Consider the following 25,957-nt stretch of genomic DNA (forward strand, 5'->3'; position numbering starts at 1 on the left):
AAAAAAAATGTGTCAAGTAGAACATTTCTTTATCTAGCTATGCACGTGTGTGTGTGTGTGTGTGTGTGTGTGTGTGTGTGTGTACATAACCTTCACCACCCCAGCCTGCCAGGAGAGGAACCTATTCTCTGAATGTACAGTGGTCATGTGATCATTTTCCCCTTCTCTTTTTGAAAATTTATAATTTCAACTTATATCCACACACTAGTGATTCAGTAGTTTTATTAATACAACTAAAATATTGGAAATGGAGGAATTTCCCAATATGACTGTTGGGTATACATGTGAAATTATTTCACCAGAGGAGAAAGGACGTAAGTCCCCACTCAGACTTTAAAACCTCTAATTTCTTTCCCAAATCTCTTTGCTGCTTTTCCTCGTGAAGGAAAAGGCGAGTAACAGGTAGTGTGAAAAATTTCTAATTTTATTAGAGGCATGAAGTGCATGCATAAGGGTCTGACACCATCCTCTTCTACTCTATTTGTTTTTTTTGTTTTTGTTTTGTTGTTTTTTTTTTTTAGTGGTTCTCTGGACCCTTTAAATGTATATCATGACTTGCTATTAGGTCATGATCTGTCGTTGACAAACACTTATAAATCTTTGAGTTTCCCCAATACTGAAATATGATATCTAGTGTCTTCCATATATTCCTTCCAGGTGCTATCAAAATAACATATCACGTATGATATCATCTCTTGTACTATAGATTTTCTTTTTTAATGAACATTTGGATATGATATTAATACATGTGCCTTTTATGGTTTTTTTTGTTTATATGTTTGTTTGTTTGTTTTGAGACACAGTCTCGCTCTGTCGCCCAGGCTAGTGGCGTGATCTCAGCTGACTGCAACCTCCACCCCCTGGGTTCAAGCGATTCTTCTTCCTCAGCCCCCTGAGTAATTGGGATTACAGACGTGTACCACCATGCCCAGTTAGTTTTTGTGTTTTTAGTAGAGACGGGCTTTCACCGTGTTGGCTAAGCTGATCTAGAACTCCTGACCTCAAGTGATCCATCCACCTCGGCCTCCCCAAGTGCTGGGATTACAGGCATGAGCCACTGTGCCCGGCCTATTATCTTAATCATACAAGCTCATGGGGAGCAAGGCCTGTGACTTTATTTTAAATTTTTAAATACTTTATATTTTGAAACTATCACACTTACAGCAAAATTGCAAGTGTAGTACAAAGAAATTATTTTACTCCATTTGCATAGGGTGCAGACCTAGTAATCCATCATCCCCAATGACTTTGGTGTATGTTTTCTACAGATCAGAACATTTCCTACATAACCACAATATAACAAGTAGAAAGTTAATAAAGCAGGAGCTGTGGGGACTGAGAAGAGGAAGAAAACCCAAAATACAATTAAGTAGATTTGACAGAATTTGATGACTGCTTAGATGGGGAAAAAAGGGCAGAAAAACCATAACCTTGTACGTTTGTGTGTATGAATTGGGAAATGACCAACATTAAAATGTTCAGTTATTTAACAGCTCAGTTGATACTCTGTGGGAATATGGTTTTAAAATGCTGTATTCTAGTAGCAGAGGAAATATTTGATCATAGATTCTCTGCTGTCTACTATTAAGATTTATTAAACAGTTGGGATTCTGAGTCAGGTAATAGGATCTATTGAAAAACTTTGTAAGAGAAGTGAGTTATTTTGGAAATCCTCCTAGGTTCTATGAATAGTGTCAGCGAATTAAGGGTAATGGAAGAGAACAGCAGGAGAATCCACATCTTACATTCCAGACCTGACTTCTCTCTCTGATGATCCAGTCCCAAATTTCAAATTGCTAGAGATCTCCATATCAAACTCAGTATGAAAAGAATTAAACTTATTACACACACATATACATTCTTTCTCAACTAGGTTTCCTATTTCTTTTCCTTTTTTTTTTTTTTTTTAAGACAGAGTTTCAGTCTCGTTTCCCAGGCTGAAGTGCAATGGGGTGATCTCAGCTCACCGCAGCCTTTGTCTCCCAGGTTCAAGTGATTCTTCTGCCTCAGCCTCCTGAGTAGCTGGGATTACAGGCATGCACCACCAGGCCCCGCTAATTTTGTATTTTTAGTAGAGACAGTTTTTCTCCATGTTGGTCAGGCTGGTCTTGAACTTCTGACCTCAGGTGATCCGCCCACCGCGGCCTCCCAAAGTGCTGGGATTACAGGTGTGAGCCACCACACCCGGCCTTCTTTTACCTTTTCTTGGTCGAGAAACCAAGTACTGGCTCTTCCTGCTCCTCAGCCATGCCTCACCTATGTCTAGTTGATTTCTACACTTTTGAAAGGGCACTGGAAAAAATAAAAATCCATCCTAGCCTTATTATTTGGTATCTCTGCAATTTTGAGAATGTTACTACTTTCCTTTGTCCTCAAATTAATCTCTGTAAATTATGATAGTTGAACCAAACATGATTAAAATATAGTGGTTAAGAGTGGTTAAGAGTGTGGTCTCCCTAACGAGACCCCCTTGTCTTCTAATCCCTGCTCCACTATTCAATAGCTGTGTGATCTTGGGCAAGTCACTTCTCTATCCCCCAGTAACCTCATATATAAAATGGGACTAACAGTAGTACCTATCTCACAGGGTTGTTTTGAAGATTTAGTCAATATATAGGAAATACTAGGAATAGTGCCTGGTACATAGTAAACACTACATTTTAGCTCTTATCATAATGATTTTTGTAATTGTTTGCTCTCTCAGTTCCATTCTGTTACTTTGTAATGCTACTATCAAGAGTATTTCATTACCTGGCCCCTCGTCTCCATCATCACTGTTATTACCCTATTATTGATCAGGATTAAATTAGTTATTAAATGTAAAATACTTAGAATAATCCCTGGCACTTAGTAAGTAGTCTGTAAGTATTATCTCATTATTGTTATTATTTTCACATTGATGACGTCTCAAGTCATATCCTTTCCTTGTCCTTACTTGTCCTCTGCCTTTAATCTCTCATGCCATCCAGATCGGTCTTTCTGGAGCCCTGTTCAGATAGTATTGTTTCTGTTTTGAGGCCTTTGGTACCTAAAAGGGGCGGAGGGGGGAACCCAGTGTTGTTTTATAGTGATATCAGATGACTAACCAGGACCAACTGAAAAAATGGCATTGATGAAAGAGGTAAACTTGAATTTTGAAGCAGTGAAATTTTGTTTTAGTGATTTAAGGGCATTGCTTACTAAATAGAATCAATTTTTATAGAAAGAAAAGTTGTACTGATGTTCAAATTCAAGTTGACTTGCTACAGAACTAAACCTACAGTTTTACCTGAAAAACTCATCAGTTCAGTTAAAATAGAAGGTGAGGAGGAAAAGTCAGAATGGTTTTGAGTTTTTTTGTGTTAGGAAAATGTATTCATCCATGTTAAGACGATGAAACAATTTTAACATTGTTAGTAATCTTTATAAACCGTTCTCATTTGTTCATTTCAAAATTTTAAGCCTCTTTTTATAATTCAAATGAAAATAGCTTCATTTCTGTATTTTCAAAATAACACTGTTAGCTTTTTGTTAGAAAAATAATAAGAAGCCTTAGCTAATTTCTTAAACTTGTTTTGGGTGCATTTGCATGACCTGCTTTTTAACCCTTTGCTAATCTTCAGCTATTTCATGTTTTAAATATTTTAGAGTATCTTTGAGAAAAGTATTTTTCTCCAATAAAAACTGCTTTGGAATTTTTTTTTTTTTTTTTTTTTTTTAATACTGATAGCCACATAATGCCATTTCACCATGGTTTTAGTTCTCAGGTGATTTTTTAAAATCAGATTTTTATGTATATTTTTTAAAACTTTACTGCAGGAAATGGCAGAGTGAGAGTTAATGTGTTACATGGAGGGAAGAACAGTCCATTGGGGGTTAAATTGCAGAGTCTAATGGAATAATAACTGGTAGCACCATCTGCTGGCCTACTTCCGCAGAAGGAGTCAGTATTTTTAACGACATCTCTAATATTCATGCTGATGCATTTTGATGCTTTGTGCATTCATTTCTTTCTGTGCTTTGTTGGAATCTGGCTATCTGCTTACAGCTATTGAGGAAACTCAGCTTTTTAGTAGTGTTTACAGCCTTTTTCATATCTAAATAGGATGAACAGTAGATATAAACTTGCCAAGGCAGAAATGTGTTGATAAATCAAAATGTGTATTTGTGGAGGGTTGTGCATCTCTTGGTTGCAGCTTGCTAAATAGGCCATTTAGGAATCTTCTTTCAATGCTTTTTTCTTGAGCACTGCCTGGGGTGGTGAAAAAGCAGAGGGCAAGCCTTTGTCTGACGCCAAAAATGTCTTCAGTGAAGAGGCCAAGAGGAAGGGTAAGTGAAAGCCTGAATGAGTGGGAGGAGGAGGGGTTCTTTGGGCTAAAAGGCTAATGGGATTGAATAACCTTCCTTATTACTGGCTGCTGCTACGGGAGTCGTACTGCATCGCCATCTTGAGCTTGTTGCTGTTTTCTCGAGTCTTGGTTATTTGTTATAGCCTGTAGGCCTTAAGGTGGCATTTTAGAGAGCAATTCTAAACCCTCCTTCCTTTCCCAGTGCTGCAGCACTGCTATGAAACCTTTGATGAGGCAGGTATAGAAAAAATATCCAGTGAAGCACACTGGAATCAGCATGAAAATGTGTTTGGAAATTCCTGATGGTTTTTTCCTTTGCTATAGTCAGAGGCATGTTTACGGGTAAGAACATAACAAAACTGTGATCTAAGTATATGTGGATGAATGCGTGTTTGAAGAGGAAATTCTTTTTAAAATGCTCTTGATCTGCTTCCTGTGATATTGCTAAATATTAATAATTTTAATGTAAAACTATAAAACTTGTTTCTTTCCCAAATTGCTTGAGCAAAATAATTATGATATAGAAAAAGAAAAATAATTTTCACATTTAACTCTTTCATGGGAAAACTAAAACTTTCTCTAATTTTAAGTATGAGAATGTCTTTACTAACTAGCTATGTTGCTGCATTTAAATATTAAATGAGTTCAGGTTCTAGTTGTAAAGCAGAGGCTTTATTTTTCTAAAAGTCATAATAAACTGTGTGGAGTAATTCTAAATTAAAATTATTAAAAAATTTATTAATGTTCAGAATTTTGGAGGGAAGAGGAAAGAAAAGACTTTTATTCCAAATGCACAGACTCTTTATGGGATAAAATTTTAATCAACTATCTTTACAGGACAAAACTTGAATCAACTAACCAAGAATGCTATGAAAATACCAATGAATCTATATTATTATTCTTTAACGTTCATTTTTAAAAGTAGCAATTGAGCTGTTTATATCTGTACTAATTTCTTGATAAGCAAAATGTTTTAATTTAAATTTGTTTGTAGCACTCACATATTTGCTAATGTAATTTTACCTTTGTGACAGTTGTTTTAGATGTACTTTGGTATATTCTATAAAAAATATTTTTATTTCTCTAGCCTCCATCTTCCAAGAAGAGCGATGGTTCTGGGACATATACTAAGTTGCAGAATACCCAGGTGAGGGTCATGTCTGAGAAGAAGCAGAGAAAAAAGGTGGAATCAGAAAGCAAGCAAGAAAAGGCTAATCGTATAATATCAGAGGCCATAGCAAAAGCAAAGGAGCGTGGGGAACGCAATATTCCACGAGTAATGAGCCCTGAAAACTTTCCTAGTGCTTCAGTTGAAGGAAAAGAGGAAAAGAAAGGTAGAAGGATGAAATCCAAGCCAAAGGACAAAGACAGCAAAAAAACAAAAACGTGTTCTAAGTTAAAAGAGAAGACAAAAATTGGGTAAGTTGGTTAAGAATTAAATTTAATTCCTTTCAATGTTTTGTTAAAGTTCAACCTGTCTAACCATCTACTTTTGATTTGAGTGTATTTACTCCCATATTTGAGGTTTAAATTGTCTACCATGTGTGCTTTATTTCCTTGCCGAATGAATTAGATAATATTTCAGGATCTCCCAAATTTTATGGTTCTATGAATGTAGAATGTAGCTTTTTGTATGTTAATATTATTAAAAGGGACTTAAAGTAGTAAAATATTTCAGCATATGAATCAGGAAAAGGATAAAAACAAACAAAATGAAATCCATATTGCTGTGCCAGTTTCATATTCACATTCTTTACAGAGCATGCATTGTAATTCTTTATAAGATTCTTTATCTCTTGGTTGTACTTGTGCCTCACTGAGCACCTCATAGTTCAGAAACATGAAATGTAATATTTTCTTAGAAAACCACAACTTTGGACTGAATGAAATGGCAAAAAAAAAAAAAAAAAAAAACTAATACCATATAAATCAACAATAAGTAGCTGCCAGTTCTTACTGATTTACTTCCATACAGTCTGATTTACTTTATGTAATAAAGAGGCCAGGTGAGGATTAATGCTCCAAGAGAATTACAAGGACAAAGAATTGCTCTAGGAGGATACATTAATCCTATGTATTTTTTACTGCTTATCCAAAACATTTTCAAAAGATAAAATACAGTAAATGTTATAATTTGCTTTATAGGTGTATTTGCTTAGCAAGCAAGTGTAAGCATAACTAAGCCAACATAGTTTAGAATTGTTTTTTCAGGACTAGTTGTTTTTGAGGACTTTATGTGGAAATTTTATATAAAGTGGTCAATCTGATTTTTCTCTTTTTCACAAAAAAGTCCACAATAAAGAATGTCTTTATTGTGAAAATCTTCATTTGCTCAGAAATTGTTGACATGTTATATAGATAATTCAGAACTAATGCAATTTTATAAACCAAATGAATTGTTAGCATTTTGAATGCAACCACCAAATTATTTCATTTAGTCCTTATGTCATTTAGGTGCAAACTATTAAATAATATGGGCTCTCTTGTTATAATAGTTTAATAATAATATTGATTTTGCATTTTATTTGCAGACAGCTAAAATGAAATTTGAAAGATTTCTACTCATTTTATTTTTTTTTAGAGGTTTTAGGTATGAAAGTAACTTATTTTTCCAAAGCTCTGCCCAGTTTTAATTCAGGAAATCCCATATTTAGTCTTTTGCTGCACTAAAATTTAATATAATTAAAGGTTGCCAGTTTTAACTTGTTCAGAGATCTAGACAGAGTAGAATACTATTTGGAAGAGTAACGTTTTGAAAAGCAATGCATAAAATGAGGAAATTGGTTTGATAAACTGCAAAAGTTATACTAACTGTTACTTGCTTCAAATTGGGAAGGAACAGCTAAAGGCAAAAGATACCAGAAGTAAATCTAGTTTAAGAAAAAATATTGTCCATAAGAGAAAACTAGAAATAATTAAATTAGAGAAAAACACAGATTTTTAGAAAAGTGAATTAATATGGTAAGGGGAGTAGTAACACTGAAGCGGAGTACTGACTCGTTTTGTGATATCTGTATTTTTGTTAGAAGTAGGTAAATTATTCATAGTAAATTATTTTAATATCGTACAACATTGATCATTACTTTTTCTAGAGGTAGCAAATTCTAGAAAACAAAATAGATAAGAATTGTACTAGAAATGATATTTTTTCTGTTTTGGCTAAATACATGGTAAAATATTAAGTAGTTGCTAGAAAAGAAAAATTGTTGAAAATATAGGCCTTTATGATAGAGGAATTTATAAGTCTCAGGCAGATAAGTAGAACTGAAGTTTGTGTATGTATTAAGCTGTTAGAGTAAAACAGTATCTTAATCATTTATATCAAAGACAAAAATTATTGTCATGTTGGAGGAAAAGGCATAGTTGGAATAAATGAAATTCATATACAATCCAGAATTCCAGTATTAGCCAATTGAAATATTTCATTACTGTGCCTTCCAATAAGCCACTATACTTTGTAATTTTGAATTTGGTGAGTTTTAAATTTTTGGGTGAAGAATCATTTAAGTAAAGTTCAGTTGCATCATTTCAATTAGCACCATTTTATATTAAACATCTCATTTAAAATTTTTATTTTTCTATTAGGAAAGTTGGGCTGTTCCTAATATCAAATTATTGCTATTAGTTAATTTGGAAAGCAGTGCTACTTAACCAACAGCAGTGTAAAATATAAACTTTAAAAGTAATGGCTGGGCGTGTCGGCTCACGCCTGTAATCCCAGCACTTTGGGAGGCCGAGGCGGGCGGATCATGAGGTCAGGAGATCGAGACCATCCTGGCGAACACGGTGAAACCCCGTCTCTACTAAAAATACAAAAATAAAAGAAAAAAATAAATAAAAAATAAAAATACAAAAACAAAATTAGCCAGGCTTGGTGGCAGGCACCTGTAGTCCCAGCTACTCGGGAGACTGAGGCAGGAGAATGGCTTGAACACAGGAAGCGGAGCTTGCAGTGAGCCTAGATCGCGCCACTGCACTCCAGCCTGGCTGACAGAGTGAGACTCGGTCTGAAAAAAAAAAAAAAAATTTTTTTTTAAAGTAACTAAATTTGTAAACAATAATTTATGGTTGATGTTATCAGGATTGGTGTTTATTTAACCCATATATGTGATTTGATGTAATCTAGGAAGACTAATCTGAAGAAAAGCAGTACTGCCCCTGCTGCTAATGTGCTTGAAACCTTTTCGTTGTCACTTTTATAGATTAACTTTTTTTCCAATGCAAATAATAGAATGTCCTTTTCAGAGCACTTATCTTAGAGTCTCATTTCATTTTTACAATTCTGTGAGTTAGGTTGGGGATGCACTGTGATAATAGGGTTAAATTCTTTGGCTCTGGAGTCAGTTGCATTTGTTCGGATTCTAGTTTTATCACTTCCAAGCAGTGTAATCCTGTACAAAAAGCTAACATCCTCATGCTTTGGTTCCTCCTCTGTAAAATGGGGATAGGATAGTACTTGCCTCATAGTGTTATTTTGAGGACTAAATCAGTTAATAATATGTAAAATAGTACCTAGAATATGCTTAGTGTTCAGTAAATGTTAGTCATTATTGTTTTCTGAAAACAAATAGCATAGCTATTTAAGGAAAAAGCCAAGACCAGGAGCCACACCCCTTTCTTCAAGCCCATACTCATTCAGCTACCTCAGTTCTCTCCATTAAGGCTCTGTTCCTAAATAAGATCAGCTTAAAAATTAAGCAGGAAAACACAGTTGCTACTTGTTAAGGGGAATAATAGATTAACTTATTAATGGCTATTTTGGCATGACCATGCCTCTGTTGATCATGTTAACTAAAGTAGCATTTAGGATAGATAAATATAGTTTGAAATGTGCCTGGAGTTTGAGGGAGTTGCTCGTGATTATGTGGAAGGGTGTGAGTTGAAATGACAGGTGCAAAATGAAGGGTGAGGTAGGCCTGGAAGACTTTTTTTTTTTTTTTTTTTTGAGACGAAGTCTGGCTCTGTCGCCCGGGCTGGAGTGCAGTGGCCGGATCTCAGCTCACTGCAAGCTCCGCCCCCCGGGTTTACGCCGTTCTCCTGCCTCAGCCTCCTGAGTAGCTGGGACTACAGGCGCCCGCCGCCTCGCCCGGCTAGTTTTTTGTATTTTTTAGTAGAGACGGGGTTTCACCGTGTTCGCCAGGATGGTCTCGATCTCCTGACCTAGTGATCCGCCCGTCTCGGCCTCCCAAAGTGCTGGGATTACAGGCTTGAGCCACCGTGCCCGGCCCGGCCTGGAAGACTTTTATCTGCTTAGGTGTTTTTGTGATCTTGGCAGTCAGGTTCTGAAAGCTGCCTTTCATACAAAATAGTGAGTATCCTTCAGTAGTAGTAGGTACATAATAGATGCTCCATGAATGGAATGGGATGAATTTTATGGGATGGATGGATGGATGGATGGAAAGAAGGTTAAATATTAAATGACACCAAAGGATTGAACTTGATCTGTTAAATTGAAAACAGAAATGGAGGCTACTCCATTCATAAAACCACAGAGATATAACTAATAGTTTAGTAATAGTAGAGAGTTAGGATGAATTTACTAATTTATTTTAGAATCTAAGACTTCCAGTAGAATTTTCTTATGGCCCTGTTTGGTTTTAGATTATGGAATGGGATTTCACATGATTTGATAGAAGTATTTTTAAACCTATGATTTATTACTTTGACGTTTAAATTATGTTTCCATGTTGTTGTCAGTTGGAATTTACTTGTTATAGATTATCTGGCTGACATAACTAGAATGCTTTTGGTTACTTAAAAATGTTCTCATAGCCCTGTAAATTTAATCAATTATTGTCCTTTATGATTAAACTCTTTTCCTTTTTGTATTAACCATAATTATCCTCTGTATGTGTTACAGGAATAGTAGTTGTCAGGTACTACAAATAGCTTTTAGTTAAAACAGAACATGTCTAAATTTGGAGATACTTATCAGACTCTAGTAGGAATTAAGTATAAGTCATGTTATGAAGAAAAACAATAAAACATTAATTTATATCTCAAAATGATATTGTGTCTGTGTTTGCTATAGTCTTTTGAACCCCCAAGAAGAAAGGAGGAAAATAACATTTATTAATTATGTGCTATCATATATATACACACATACATGTATAGGTGTGTATTTTTAACAAAACTAGCATGTATGTCCACATGTTTGTCTTTACAGAGATGTTCTTATCTATATAATAAAATCTAAAGGAAAAATAAGATGAACAAAATCTGAGGGAAAAATAAGACATATCATTAGAAATTGTCACTTCATAGTTCTTGTTAAAGTGACATATGAGGCCCTGCTTGCAAGCTTTCCAAATTAATAGGAATTTTGAAATAATATATGCTCAAATTAAATATAAATGTCTTGTTTATTGGTGTATGATAAACGAAAGAGTTGTCAAAATGCATAGTATAAATTTATTATGAATTTTTTATTATTAGGCATACCATTAGTAGTCTCCATGTAAGTTTAACAGTTTTTTTAAAGCCAATCTGATAAAGTGTTTTGCGGATTTTACTGCTTGCATGTAAATTACAAAACTTAGTAAAAATCTGAAACATCTTTATCCTCAGAAAGAGTTGATATGTATGTAACTTATTATGAATTTCAAATAAGATTTGCAGTTTCATTTTTAAGAATGGTACTTTTATATAAATCATGCTAGTAAGGTTTATCATTGACAAATAGATGTACCATATTTTATTGAATCTAAAGTGTCACTGATTATAAAATAGACACACTGTTAATTTTATGTGTCAGTAGAAGACAAATATTGCCAGTTAAAACTATAGCATGTCATTGATTATTAAATGATTCCTGATTGCAGAGATGTTAATATGTAAAAAACAATATATATTTTTTTATTTTTTCTTTTTTTGAGACAGAGTCTTGCTCTGTTGCCCAGGCTGGAGTGCAGTGGCACATGTCTGCTCGCTGCAAGCTCCGCCTCCCGGGATTCACGCCATTCTCCTGCCTCAGCCTCCCGAGTAGCTGGGACTACAGGCGCCCGCCACCACACCCGGCTAATTTTTTGTATTTTTTTAGTAGATACGGGGTTTCACCATGTTAGCCAGGATGGTCTCAATCTGCTGACCTCGTGATTCACCCTCATCGGCGTCCCAAAGTGCTGGGATTACAGGCATGAGCCACGCGCCCGGCCAAGAATGCGTATCTTCTAAGAATTCAACTGTGCAGATAAATGTATTGGCTGATTAATACTTAGCTAACAACTTGGATCCTTGTTTCTTTCTTACATTAAATACCTCAGTAAATGCAGCCTTTCTGAAAAAGGATGTCCAGCTTTAAACAGGAAGTAATAGTCCAAGTTCCCAAAAGCGTATAATAGAATATAACTTTCACATATTTAAGGATTACAGTTTTAACTCCCTTTTAAAACTTGCCTGTTTTTCTAAGATGAGTTTAAGCTTTGGGTCTTGAGTTGAACTTTAAATGGGCATCATTTCACTGAGTTAAGAGTGTGTGTGTTTGTGTGTGTGTGTGTATGTGTGTGTGTGTTTTGAGTTTATATTTGAGGACTTAAAAAGCCTCAGTACCTTTCACTGGGCTTGCAAAGAAAAAATAATGTGACACTGTATTTTTGCCTTTTTTCTTCTCTTATGATGAATTGGATGTATTAATGACAACAAATGGACTAATTGGGTAAGATTCATTGTTTGTCCAATTATTGCAATGAGAGAATCAACAGGGGGCAATTACAGATTGATGCAGTATAGAACACAGCTTGTTGCACAGCAAGTACTACTAACACTTGGGCAGGATTGAAATAAGTGCATAAATTACATCTGAAAATCAAATATAGGCATATTAAGTATAAACATTGTGGTTTTCTACTGCCTATACTTATCAAATGAATTTACATTTCAAATTCATACTTTAGTTTGAAATTGCCCTTTGCTGTCAGAAACAACCCATGTTTTGATATTTAGGTTTTTTCCTTGCCTGAGTGTATCTGTTGCTACATTTTGCTAACATTGATAACAGATCCTTTTAACGTTTTTAAGAACAAAATTTGCATAAAGCTTTTTATTGTTAATTTATTCTGTGTCACGTTGTTGCTTTTCTTTGGGGATATTTCTCCTTAAACCAGCAAACTATCAGTTTATTTGAAGCATGTATTTATAATGAAATTTTATTTTAGAATTAATGTAGTAAACTCTTTGTAATCCATGATGGAAGAATGGAGTGCTCTATAGCAATTGGGTATTTTGCCTAACTGATTTTATTTTTTCTACTACTGAAACATCTGATTTCCTTCAGATAACATTTATGGCTATCTGTTGTCATTGTATAGATAATAGATATTTCTGGTTTTATGAAAGTCAGGTAAATTTTAATATTTAAAATTTACTAAAAGATAATATAGTTTCATATTTCTCTTTAGAGAGTCACTAAGTTTATTGATATTAAATATCTGTTGACTGGTTGAAGTATATGTGTCATTTTATTTTAAAATCAATAAGATATGTTGGAAATCATAATCTAGGAATAAGGGGATCATCTTTTGGAACTGAACACTGCCTCTCTGTATGGTGGGACCAATACCTACCTGCCTTGCCTATCTCAGAGTTTTTCTCAGAATCAACTGAGGTACTGTAGGCAAAAGCACTTTACAATTGTAAGTGTTCTATAAATATAAAATAGTTGTATCATCCTGAATATTTATTCCTAGAGTTTTCTATACTAATTTTTACTCTCTGAGCCAGTGGTTCCCAAACCTGGTAGAGCACCACAACTCTTGGGGAATATTTTTAAAGTCATATTGGAGTCCTCGTTTCTAGATCAGAATCCTGGGTTTGGGACCCACAAAACTGTTTGGGTTATTTTTGTCTGACTTTTATTTTGAAGTAGTGTCAGAAGTACAAAAATAGGTCAGAGTTCCCTTAAGCTCTTCACTCACCTTCCTCAAATGTTAACATCTTATGAACCATAGCACAATTATCAATACCAGGAAATAAACATTTTAATAATCCTGTTAACTAATCTGCAGACCTCATGCAAGTTTTGTGAGTTCCCTTTTTTTTGTTGGCCAGGATCCAATTCAGGATCCAACATTTAATTTTGTTGTCGTATCTCCTTAGTTTCCTTCAATTTAGGATAACTCCTCAGACTTTTTTCTTCTATGATGTTTTCATTTTTGTAACATACTGGCCAATTATTTTGTAGAATGTACATCAATTTGAGTTTGTTGGGCATTTTCTCATAAAGATTCTGTATTTTATTTTATTTTTGAGACAAGAGTCTTGCTCTGTCGCCCAAGCTGGAGTACAGTGGTACGGATCTTGGCTTACGGCAACGTCCGCCTCTCAGGTTCAAGCGGTTCTCCTGCCTCAGCCTCCCAAGTAGCTGGGATCACAGACATGTGCTATCACGCCTAGCTGATTTTTGTATTTTTAGTAGAGATGGGGTTTCACTATGTTGGCCAGGTTGATCTTGAACTCCTGACCTCAGGTGATCCTTTCTCCTCGGCTTCCAGAAGTGCTGGGATTACAGGCATGAGCCACCACGCCTGTCTAGAATCTGTATTTTAAATAGCTTTCACTAAGCTTTCCCCAAATGTTTAGGCACTGCTGATCTGATACCAGCCTAATTAATTATGCCTCTCTATAATATTACCTAGATGCCATTTTAGAATCTGTAATAAATTGGTAAGATTTATAGTTTTCAAGGTTCATTGTAAATAACACTATTTCTAAAATCTCTCTCTCTAGATAGATCATTTTATTTAAAAAAATTTATAATATTTTAGAAATAGGGTTTTACTTTGTTTACCAGCTTGGCCTAGAACTCCTAGGCTCAAGTCTCCTCCCACTTCAGTCTACCAAGTAGCTAGAACTACAGGGTGCATACTTATAATCCTTTCTTTCTTTCTTTCTTATTTTTTTTATTAACTCAGGATTACTGTTTTTTTTTAATCTAATTTTGAAATGCCACCCGAATTAACCCAGAATTATATCAGCCAAAAATGATTTCAGAATTGACTTTTTTCCTATCATGGATATGTACCCTTTTTAAATAGAAAAGGCGTGTGTAATGTTTTGGACTTAGAAGGTTTAGTAGGGAAATACTATATATCTGAAATATCTCTTACAAAGTTAGAATCTGAAAACGATTTTTGCATGGGTTGTTAAAAATGACTAATGAATTCATGATGCTATTCCAGACATGTAGAACAATGTTGGAAGAATAATACAGAATATATGGAAAATAAAGTGAAAGTTGCTTTTTTGTTTTTAAGTAAAATTTTCAAATAATTAGTATAACAAAAGGCTTATCTAAGGTGTGATGGGAAACATTTTTATCTAACCCAACCCCACCACTCAAAAGGGCAAGTGTTTAAGATTTATTTGGTAGTTAGTATTTATTTATTAGTATTTACTAGAGATTTAGGTAATATTTATCTATAAAAATAATGTTTAAGCAACTTGGTCCTTTGTCCTTAGAGAGTCTTCATTTAATCCCCTTATGCTATTGTAAAAGAATAGCGGAACCAGTTCATAGTCATTTGTAAATTTTTTTTTTTTTTTTTTTTGAGATGGAGTCTTGCTCAGTCGCCCAGGCTGGAGCGCAATGGCCGGATCTCAGCTCACAGCAAGCTCCGCCTCCCGGGTTTACGCCATTCTCCTGCCTCAGCCTCCCGAGTAGCTGGGACTACAGGCGCCTGCCACCTCGCCCGGCTAGTTTTTTATATTTTTTTAGTAGAGACGGGGTTTCACCGTGTTAGCCAGGATGGTCTTGATCTCCCGATCTCATGATCCGCCCGTCTCGGCCTCCCAAAGTGCTGGGATTACAGTTATTTGTAAATTTAAAAAAATATTTAAATATCTCTGCCTCTCATTTCATTGAAAGTTTTCTTCGGCCGGGCGCGGTGGCTCAAGCCTGTAATCCCAGCACTTTGGGAGGCCGAGATGGGCGGATCACGAGGTCAGGAGATCGAGACCATCCTGGCTAACACGGTGAAACCCCGTCTCTACTAAGAAATACAAAAAATACCCGGGCGAGGTGGCAGCGCCTGTAGTCCCAGCTACTCGGGAGGCTGAGGCCGGAGAATGGCGTGAACCCGGGAGGCGGAGCTTGCAGTGAGCTGAGATCCGGCCACTGCACTCCAGCCTGGGCTACAGAGCGAGACTCCGTCTCAAAAAAAAAAAAAGAAAGTTTTCTTCATTGGGATTTGAGTCTTTAAGCAGCCACATAAGATATTGCATCAGAATGTGCATTCACATAATTCATTTAGCTTACCAAACATTGAAAAAATACCTTTTTAAGCAATATATGAAGGGTATTAATAGGCCATGATTTCCATTTCATGGGAGATTGTTATTTAAACAACTACACTCTCCGTATGTTGTTCTCATCTACAGACTAGTTGAAAATACACATTTAAGTTGGAGATTGATAGCAAGTAGGAGAAGGTATCAAATATGTATTTTTACTACCCAGTTTTATTTAGTATTGTCCCTTACTTTGCCATTAAAAATCATTTGCACCAGTGCCTTAGGATGTAGCAAATATTCACAAGCAAAGTGATGGATACCTTTAGGAGGAGGTTCTTACTGGGAGAGGCATGAGAGGGGGCTTCTGGGAAACTAATGTCTTGTTTCTTGATCTGGAAGCTGGCTACACAGATATTTTGTTTGAGAAAATTGATTGAGCAGTACTCTTATGTGTGCACTTTTCTGACTTTGCGTTACACTTTAATATTAGTAGACTTGCACTGATAGGTTTACGGAAAATGAGAGATTGGATTGGAGGCATATTGAAGTTGTAATACCTATAAGATACCCATATGTATATGTCTAATAAGCAATTAGTTCTTTGAACGTGAAGCTCGGGGGAAAGATCTGAACTAGAGATAAGAGATTTGAGGATCTTTAACTTCTAGTTGGTAGTTAAGAATAGATTAAATGAAATCTCTCAGGGACAAACAGTATATAGAGAAGGAAGGCGGCTGAAGACAGAACTTTGAGAGAAACCAAAGTTTAACAGGCTGACAGAGAAGAATTGTCAATGACTGAATCCTACGGAAAACTAACATTCAAGGTGTAGATGCAGGAAGAAGAGCCAAAATTTAGTAAAACCAAGTTTAGTGAGAACCAGAAGACTCTCATGTCAGGGAGCCAGGAAGGGGGCCAAAAGGAAACAGTTACACATTGCGGCCCGGCGCGGTGGCTCAAGCCTGTAATCCCAGCACTTTGGGAGGCCGAGACGGGTGGATCACGAGGTCAGGAGATCGAGACCATCCTGGCTAACACGGTGAAACCCCGTCTCTACTAAGAAATACAAAAAACTAGCCGGGCGAGGTGGCGGGCGCCTGTAGTCCCAGCTACTCGGGAGGCTGAGGCCGGAGAATGGCGTGAACCCGGGAGGCGGAGCTTGCAGTGAGCTGAGATCCGGCCACTGCACTCCAGCCTGGGCTACAGAGCGAGACTCTGTCTCAAAAAAAAAAAAAAAAAAAAAGACTTAGTTACATGTTAGGATTTTTTTTTTCAAGTTCCGTTGGATTTGCATTTTAAAAGTCTTTTGAGTCCTTAAGCATTAGGAGTTTAGACTTTGGAGTGAGGCATGCTTAGTTTCTGTCTCTATTCTTACTATTTGTGTGACTGAGCAAGTTATTTAACTTCTCTAAGCCTCAATTTCCTCTTATAAAATAATAGTACTTCCCTTTTAAAGTTGTGTGAACATCAAGTGAGAGAATGCATGTAAAGTCAGCACAGAGGGTGACTCATAGTAAACACTGAATATATGGAAGCTATGAATAATAAAAGTAGTTGTAAGAGTTGAGATTATAGTGGGTTGAGGAATGAAATGGAAATGACTCTTTTGAGAGCTATGGATACAAAGGGGGAAGAACAAGATCATATGGAATCTAACAGTAAATATAGCCTCAAGGGAGATTTTTATTTTAGGAAAGGAACTAGAGCAGGAAAAGGGACTAGAACAGAGAGGAAATAAACAGTGAAAGTGGCGAGAGGGAATGAAGTGTAACTATGGTTGGTTCCTTAATGTTCCTTCAGAATATCTTTGTATTTCTTCTGATTTCCTGCTTCCAACATAAGCAGTATTTCTTACTGTTATTTACTTTCTTCACATACTCAGAAGAGTGCAGGTGAGACACCCAGTAAGAATTACCATTATTCTGTTGAATGTGGTAATCATACCAATAACAAGAATAATATAGGGAGAAAGCGTTCTATAACTTTTTATCGCCTCAAGTCTAGTCATCCAGTCAATAACCAAGTCCTGTTGGTTCTGCTTCCACAATAAAAAATTATATCTTTATTTACCTCTTCATCCACATTCTCACAACCCTAGATTACACTCTTTATCTCTCCCTTGAATTGTCATTTGCCTTATCATTGGTTTCCCTGCCTTGCGTTTCACTTCCTTGTCGTCACATTACCCCCTTGCTTATAATTCTTTTATCTTCCAAATGCTTTTTTTTATTTATTCAAAATAACTCACTGCCTGTTCATTAAACATTTGTTGCCAGTGATGAACAAGACAGATTCCTTTTAAATTCTTGATCTCAAGAGCTTAAAAGATGCCCTTAAAATGTGAACTCTGTGTGTGTCATACAAGGCCTTCTGTGATCTTCACGCTATCTGCTTATCCAGCTGTCTGCCACCTCCTTCTGGGGTACTCTGTGTATTTCTTTCACGCTATTACCATTGCATATTCACCTCTTCTGTGGTATCTGTCTGCCTGGATTGTACTCTACCACTTTCACTACCTGTTAAACTTCTTTTCATCATATCAAATGTTATCTTTTCTGTAAAGCACCCTTTACTCTTCAGTAACCGTGAGCACTTCTTCGTGTTCACCTTGCATCCTGTGCTAACCCCCACTTTGGCATTTTAGCTGTGATCATAGTCTAACTATGACACTTTAAGGTTAGGAACTGTGTCACTATATTTTCAAATCCTAGAGCCTAGGAAAGTGTTTGGCATAGAATATTTAGAAGTTGTTAGCATTAGTTGAGAAATTACTATACAATTTCAAGACTGTGCTGAAAGCTGGTATGCATTATGCCAGTTAATTCTCAGCAACAGTAGATGTAGTTATTATGATATCCCTATTTTCCAGGCAAGGAAACTAAGGCTAAAAGAACTAATTTGCCCAATGTCTCACAGATAAGTACATGATGGAGTCAGGGTTTAAATCTTGACCCTGTGTTTTCAAAGTACATGCTCTTAACCTCCAAATTCTCCTACATTAATAAATAGTTGTTGAAAGAATTCTGATATCTTTTTGATAAATCATATCTGAAAGTATTTGGGAGATTTTCCATTTTTATTTTACAGATATTTAAAATAGTACGTTGCTGATTAATAATTACCGTGATTTAAAATCATGCCCCTGCATTTGTTGAAGCAGATAAGGAAATGTGAGAGTTATGTATTTATACCTCTCATCAAGACAGAAAAAACCACTTTCATTTTAGATAGCTCCATCTGATGTGTATATGAGTAAATATCAATATATATATAAACACATATATAAAGATATACTGACACACACATGCTATAGGAATATAAAAAATAATAGTTCTTATGCTTAGGAACATGCAGTACAGATAAGCCTTAACATAAATTAAAGAATTAAATAACAACTAATTGTTAAAGTGCCTTAAGTAATTGTCTTTCTCCTGTAGAGTAGAAGGAAGTAGAGGCTTTTAACAAATAGGGGGATTCAAGGATAATAAGTGGATTCGAATTTAATAAGAGAAAAAAAATCTGTCATTCCAAATCTGCAAGATAATAAAACAGTTGTATCACCTCACATTTTTCCTATGAAAAGTAGTCTTAAGCCTAAAAAACAAATAAGACTTGACTGCCTTTTTTTTTACCCACTAAATTTATTTATTTGTTTGTTTGCTTGCTTGCTTGCTTATTTATTCATTGAGATGGAGTTTTGCTCTTGTTGCCAGGCTGGAGTGCAATGGCGCAGTCTTGGCTCACTGCAACCTCCGCCTCTCGGGCTCAAGCAATTCTCCTGACTCAGCCTCCCAGGTAGCTGGGATTACAGACGCCCGCCACCACACCAGGCTAATTTTTGTATTTTTAGTAGAGACAGGTTTCACCATGTTGGCCAGGCTGGTCTCGAACTCCTGACCTTTTCCCACCTGCCTCGGCCTCCCAAAGTGCTGGGATTACAAGGCATGAGCCACTGCGCCTAGCCTACTTGACTGCCTTTCTGTGTTTAGAAGTGCATTAATTGTACTTTTAAGTACATTAATTATACTTCCAAACGTATAATTGGATGGTGTTTGTTCCATTAGAATAGAGTTTATGTTTTGAAAATGTCAACATGGATTTCAGGATAATTATCATCCTTAGTTGGACATGCAAGTGATATAAAGTGGAAAAAAGTTTATCATGACAATCTTAATTTAATCAAGTTTAGGAAAATTCAAAGAATTCTTATTTTTCTTTTCCTCTTGAAACAGCAAACTCATTATTACATTGGGTAAGAAACAAAAAAGAAAGAATGAGTCTTCAGATGAAATATCTGATGCAGAACAGATGCCACAGCATACATTAAAAGATCAAGACTCTCAAGTGAGTATTACAATTTTTTCTGGAAATGAAACACTGTTAGAATGATTTAGTTAGCATAATATTGCCTTATAGATATTTACATTTTAGTTTAGAAGTAAAAATACATTTTGTAGCATGGTACAAGTTGTAAAGTAGCATTATTACAATATGTCCTGGTAATATTACCATAGAATATTAGATGTGGGAGGAAACTAACATATCCTCTCCAAACCCCCATTTTTCAGATAATGAAACTGAAACCCAGAGAGGTTAAGTAACAATACAAAGTCCTTGATGGCTTTTAGCATGGAGGAGTATTTAATGATATTATCCTGTGCTTATAGAATTCTTTTGAATGAACATGATGGACATAGTAATTTTTTTAATCACATACAAACGACAGAGCAAATGGATTGAATCATTCCTAGAAATAATTCCTTTGGTCTGTTTCTGTGAAGAAAAGATAACTGACTATATTAAAAATCCCCTAACGTAGACGGAAGAAATACTATGCATTTTGCCTTCTTTTTTTTTTTTTTTTTTTTTTTTTTTCTGAATAGGTGGATATTCAAAATAACCCTGTGAAGTTAAAATTATTTATAGTGAAGGTCATAATAATTCAGGCCACCCTCTGATCTCTAATAATTAAAGTACGACTGTAGGCCGTAGGGGTGGTGGCAGTTGTGAATTATGGGGCCAGAAAGCCCCTGAATGGCCTTTCTTCTTCCTTATGCAGCTTCTTATCCAATGGGAGAGTAGTGGCTCAAGGCTCCTGGGCTGCTGCAAGAGTTGAGGTAAGGGCAGTGACTGAAGCTCCTAATATTACATGGCCTGGCTTTTTCATCATATGTTATCCTTAACTTAGGCAAACTTATATTTAACTTATTCCATATGATTACATTTAGTTTAATTTTTGCTGAAATAATGCTGGCCATTTTTCCGTTATGTAATTTCCAAACAATGAAATGGTAGGCTAGGTCAACATGAACATTTCTTCCATGTTTTTCACTGTAGTATTAGGTTGTTTTGACAGGTGTGTTGCTTTAACACACACACAAAAAATGGTGAAGGTAAAAATATTTTCTAATAGTTATAAATCTATATTGTTGATATATTTGATTGTGTAATTAAATAAATGATGGAAAAATCCATGTAGCTTTCAACCATGTTGGAAACTAACTAAGGTTTGGAATCAGTTAGAAATCTAAAAATGTGATTTGGTATTTAATTTTGTTACTTTTAATCTTAATAAAGAATATTACAGTTGTCCAACTATATTTAGAGACCTAAATTACAAAGAAAAATGCCCCTGCAACAGATTATACTATTGGGAATATTATAGGAAACAAGTGCAATGTTAAAATAGTGAAGTACTATATTATTTAAAACATGCTTCTGACCTCCTATGTGAAGTGCTATGGACTGATCTCTTGAAGCCTTTAAGACTTAAGAAGCTAAAAATAAGAAATTAGAAGGGACAGTTTATCAAGATTTCCAGTTGTGCTTTAAAAAACATGGAGAAAGAAAGCCAGAAAAAGCACATGCCAAAAATGTAGAAGTCAGATTCATTTTTATGTTTTTAAACTAGTAGCGACGTTGTATGGCAGGTAATGATAATTGGTGAGAATGATACCTTATTTGGCTTTACCTAATTAATGTGTAACTATATCCTCTAGTGGAGTATAATTTATGGTAAAATCTTCTATAATCTCATAATTCATACACTTTTAAATTAATCTGTTACACAAAGTCTTTGTAGGATGAGGGAACAGTTTACAATAAGTAACCTTCATTCTATCTGAGTGCACTTTTGTGAGCTTAAAAGATTCTTTGAGGTCACTCACTTGCTATTTACTAAAAACTAAGTGAGTTGTCTCTAAGTACTAATAGATGTCTAAATGACCAGAAAGGAAACTAATGCTGAAAACATCTAACAGAATTTTCTAAAAATGTACTGAACTAGTCTCAAATTTCATTATTTAAAAGTCATGCCTAATGAGACATTGATAATATGTCACAGTTGTTTATTAATTAAAACTATTCTTGAACATTAAGATCTATATGGTGCCCATAATAGAATTCTAAATATTCTTTTAGCCTAGTGTTAGTAATCCATAGAATTCCCCCCTCCCAGAGAATAGTAAGTAATTCATATCCTTTTCAAAACAGGATGAAGGAAAATTGGGTTTCTATTAGCCCTTTAATTAGGATTTTTATATGTCACCAGGCTGTGTTACTTTGAGGTTTGAAATGTCAGTGTCTTCATGGCCAGGAAACATTTGACCCATCCTAATGAGGCATGGTGTTATCTAGTACATTTGACTGACCATATGAGTGCCTTTCTTTCTCTCAGTATTTTACTACTCACAAGAGAAAGGGGCAGAGGCATGACTGCATGCATATAGTTTGTCACCACACTGTAACAGTGACTCAGCTATTTTCGTCATGGCTATGAAGGTAAATTAAAGACCTGCCAAATAGAAGACAAGCAGAAACCAAAAGAACTTGTGGTTTATTTTGCTGGTTCCATTTTTTGGAAGTGTCATGAAGTTACTAAATATATAGAAGAAATTGGACTAAAAAAAAGAAGAGAGAGATTTGCCACATATTAAGCAATTGAACAGTTGGTTGAGATGCCACTACCCCCATGAAATGTCTCTACCCCATGAGATTACAAGGGAAATTTAAAAAATAAATCTAAGTCATTTGGGATTTTGAAACCAACCTGAGTTTTTATCTTTATTGTGGAAACACTAAAAGAGATATAACTTTGTTTTTGTTTTTTAAGTTCTCCTTGAAATATAAAACTTTTGAAAAAATATTAGATATTTAGGGAGGTAAGTAAAGCCATGTATATTTGATTCCAGATTTAAAATTACTTAGATTATTTAAAAATTATCTTACTACAGGTAATACCTTGTAAAAGGCTTAATTTTGTGTGATGATAGTGATTTTTTTATATTTAAGGAAAGCTACTAAAGTTAGTGAAACCGTTTCTTCTTTCATTCACAATTATTTGGTAGATTTAATGCTTGCTTATTTTGTGCATTTCTTTTAAAATATTTTATGTTATTCTGCTTTAAACACAGTTTCACGTGTTTTGGCAAATACTATTGAATTTATTCTTCTAGATTTATACCCCCAATTCTATACCCAATATTCATCTGATACACTTTTTACGTTTTGGACTAAAACTGTGAAATTATTAATAGTTTAAATATTTATTGCCCAAGGTATGAAATAGTTAAATAAAACAGATACCTTTTTATTCTTAACAACAGTTTCTAAAGATAAGTAATGTAGTAATAAAGGTATTACTAATAAAATATATTTTGCCCAACCTGTGAAATAATTTTTTTAAAAAAGAGGGATCTCTTTATTCTTAATGATTTCCAAATTAACATAATAAAAGTATTACTAATATTTGTTGTTTGAAATTATAGAAAGTAGAACTGTAGGAACATTGTAAGCCTGTGGCAAATGGCAAATTATAATCTTCCTCTAATTAAAAACAAAACAGGAAAAGATGAGCATTGAGTATCATGTTGAAAATTTAATATACAAAACCGCCAACTCTAGGGGTAATTATTTTTAAAAACTTTTCTTCAAAATAAATTATATAAATCTGATCTTTGTGGTTCGTTACAGAAAAGAAGATCAAATCGACAAATTAAAAGAAAAAAATACGCAGAAGATGTAGAAGGGAAGCAATCTGAAGAAGAGGTTAAAGGTTCTATGAAAATAAAAAAGAATTCAGCTCCTTTACCTGGTGAACAGCCTTTACAGTTGTTTGTGGTAAGCATATTTAGAATTATGACTGCAAAACATTTTAAACCAATATAAATTCTATAAGGTACTTGTATTGTTTTTTCTTCTAAAAATTGCTCCAACTTAATCCTTCTGGATTCCATATTATTAGTTAATTGAGTCATTCAAATTAGAAACCTAGGAATTCATCCTCTCTTCGTTTTCCTTTGCCTCTTCATCCAGGTTGTCACTACACTTTCTACCTCCTAAATATATGTTCTTGAAATTCTATCTTTTCTGCAGAATATTTCTAAATTACAAGTCTAATCACATTATTTTTCTACTGAAAACTCCTGTAATAGTTTCCTGAACCTTACAAAAATAACGATGCCTTTTTAGCAGTGTGTAAACCCCTTCGTCTGGATTTTCTGGTGGTGTTTCCTGCTACTTCTCCATAAGCACTCACTCCTCTGTTTTATGAACACATTTGCCTGAATGCCATATGTACTTCTCTCGTCTTTAATTTTTTAAGTCCCCCTTATATGCATTATGAGCCAACCACTCAGTCACTAGCTGAGTACCTTGAGAAAGTACTTATTTAACTATGCCTAAATTTCCTAATCTGTAAAATGGAAATAATAATAATGAAGATAATAGATTCAGTTAATATATATAAAATGCTTAAAATAATGACTAGCACATTAAAAAGCACAATATGTTTGCTACAGAGATAATGCAGGTAATGAAAAGGACAATAACTATATTTTTTTCATTTTTGTTTTTCTAACATGTAACATAGTGTCTGGCACATATGCTGTATAAATATTTGTTGAATTATAGTATGTTCATCAACATACAAAGTGGCAACTAAAAGATCTTTCAGAATGTGTTGTCATTATTTCTTTCCTCCCTCCCATAGGAAAATCCGAGTGAAGAAGATGCTGCAATTGTAGACAAAATTCTATCTTCTAGAATTGTAAAAAAGGAAGTAAGTACTGGTACATTACATTTTACACTTCATATTCTGTGGCCTGTTTAAAAGAGTCACCATTACTGATTTTCTTTTCTTAGATATCACCTGGAGTGATGATTGATACAGAAGAATTTTTTGTAAAATACAAGAATTAGTAAGTATTTGAGTTAGAAAAATAAAAGAAAGATGTTGATTTACATATAAATTACTTTAATAAATTAAAATTATGATTTTCATTTTATCCACATTTTTTATAATTTTTATCATTTATACCTGTATAAATCAAGAATCATTAAAAAGTGAAAAGGGCCCATTTGAAAACCTTTCATGTTAAAATTGAATGATTTGGCTAGGCGGGGTGGCTCACACCTGTAATCCCAGCACTTTGGGAGGCCAAGGTGGGCGGATCACAAGGTGAAGAGATTGAGACCATCCTGGCCAACATGGTGAAACCTCATCTCTACTAAAAATACAAAACATTAGCTGGACGTGGTGGCGCGTGCCTGTAGTCCCAGCTACTCAAGAGGCTGAGGCAGGAGAATCACTTGAACCCGGGAAGCGGAGATTGCTATGAGCCAAGGTCGCGCCACTGTACTCCAGCCTGGCGACAGAGCGAGACTCCATCTCAAAAAAAAAAAGACAAAAAAAAATTAAATTTTGTTTATTTTCCAGAAAATGTTAATTATTAACATCAAAATGCAAGAATCTTTATAAAATATACTTTTATAATTTATGGACAGCATTCATTGTATTGTTGAACTTTTCAGATTTTATTGTTTTTATAAAAGACATTTCTAATCTACCTATAGTCCCAGCTATTCTGGAGGTTGATACAGGAGGATCTCTTAAGCCTAGGAGTCTGAAGCCAGCCTGGGCAACATAGTGAGACTCCATCTCTTTAAAAACAAATTTTTTTTCCCCTGATCTTTAGGTTTTTATGTCAGATGTACACAATGAGATGATTTGACCTTAAAGTTTTTAATTTTAATTTTGGATGTAGGTCAGTTAACTCGTAAGAGTTGCTAACTGGGGAAAAATCACTTACTCTTCTTTTTATGTATTTTCCAACTTTTCTTTGTACCTCCATGAAAGCGTTTTAAATCACGTTAGTTTCAAAACTAGTTAGCTTTCTGATCACGACAAAACTGTTATAGGGAAGAAAATAATAGATAAATCACATCTTGTGATTAGACTTTTGATCATTTTACTGTTCTCTTTCTATATGGCAAATTGTATACCTTTAGACTGTGACCTCCTTAGCATATAGTGATCACAATTACTTTATTTTAGAAATGATATGAATTCTATTAAAGTTAATTGATGAACTACCTATTTGTAAAGTTGAAGAATTATAATAGTT

The 25,957-nt window shown here is 34.8% G+C and overlaps 1 protein-coding gene across 11 annotated transcripts in view; it reads left to right on the forward strand.

Annotated features, from left to right (window-relative positions):
* Window positions 1-25,957, forward strand: part of LOC105494102 (chromodomain helicase DNA binding protein 9) — a 276,902-nt gene that overhangs the window by 152,253 nt on the left and 98,692 nt on the right. For 7 of the 11 annotated variants that reach the window (XM_011762222.3, XM_071084529.1, XM_071084531.1 and 4 more), the window contains exons 3-7: window positions 5,416-5,747; window positions 19,787-19,898; window positions 23,526-23,672; window positions 24,544-24,612; window positions 24,696-24,751. In XM_011762222.3, coding sequence (XP_011760524.1) covers window positions 5,416-5,747; window positions 19,787-19,898; window positions 23,526-23,672; window positions 24,544-24,612; window positions 24,696-24,751 — 716 coding nt within the window. Of the gene's footprint in view, window positions 1-3,795; window positions 4,309-4,377; window positions 4,671-5,415; window positions 5,748-19,786; window positions 19,899-23,525; window positions 23,673-24,543; window positions 24,613-24,695; window positions 24,752-25,957 lie in introns of those variants that run through there. The other 4 variants (XM_011762228.3, XM_024796635.2, XM_024796634.2 and 1 more) reach the window with 3 other exon arrangements.

Source organism: Macaca nemestrina, chromosome 18 (assembly GCF_043159975.1).
Source record: "Macaca nemestrina isolate mMacNem1 chromosome 18, mMacNem.hap1, whole genome shotgun sequence".
In the NCBI taxonomy this organism is placed as follows: Eukaryota; Metazoa; Chordata; class Mammalia; order Primates; family Cercopithecidae; genus Macaca; species Macaca nemestrina.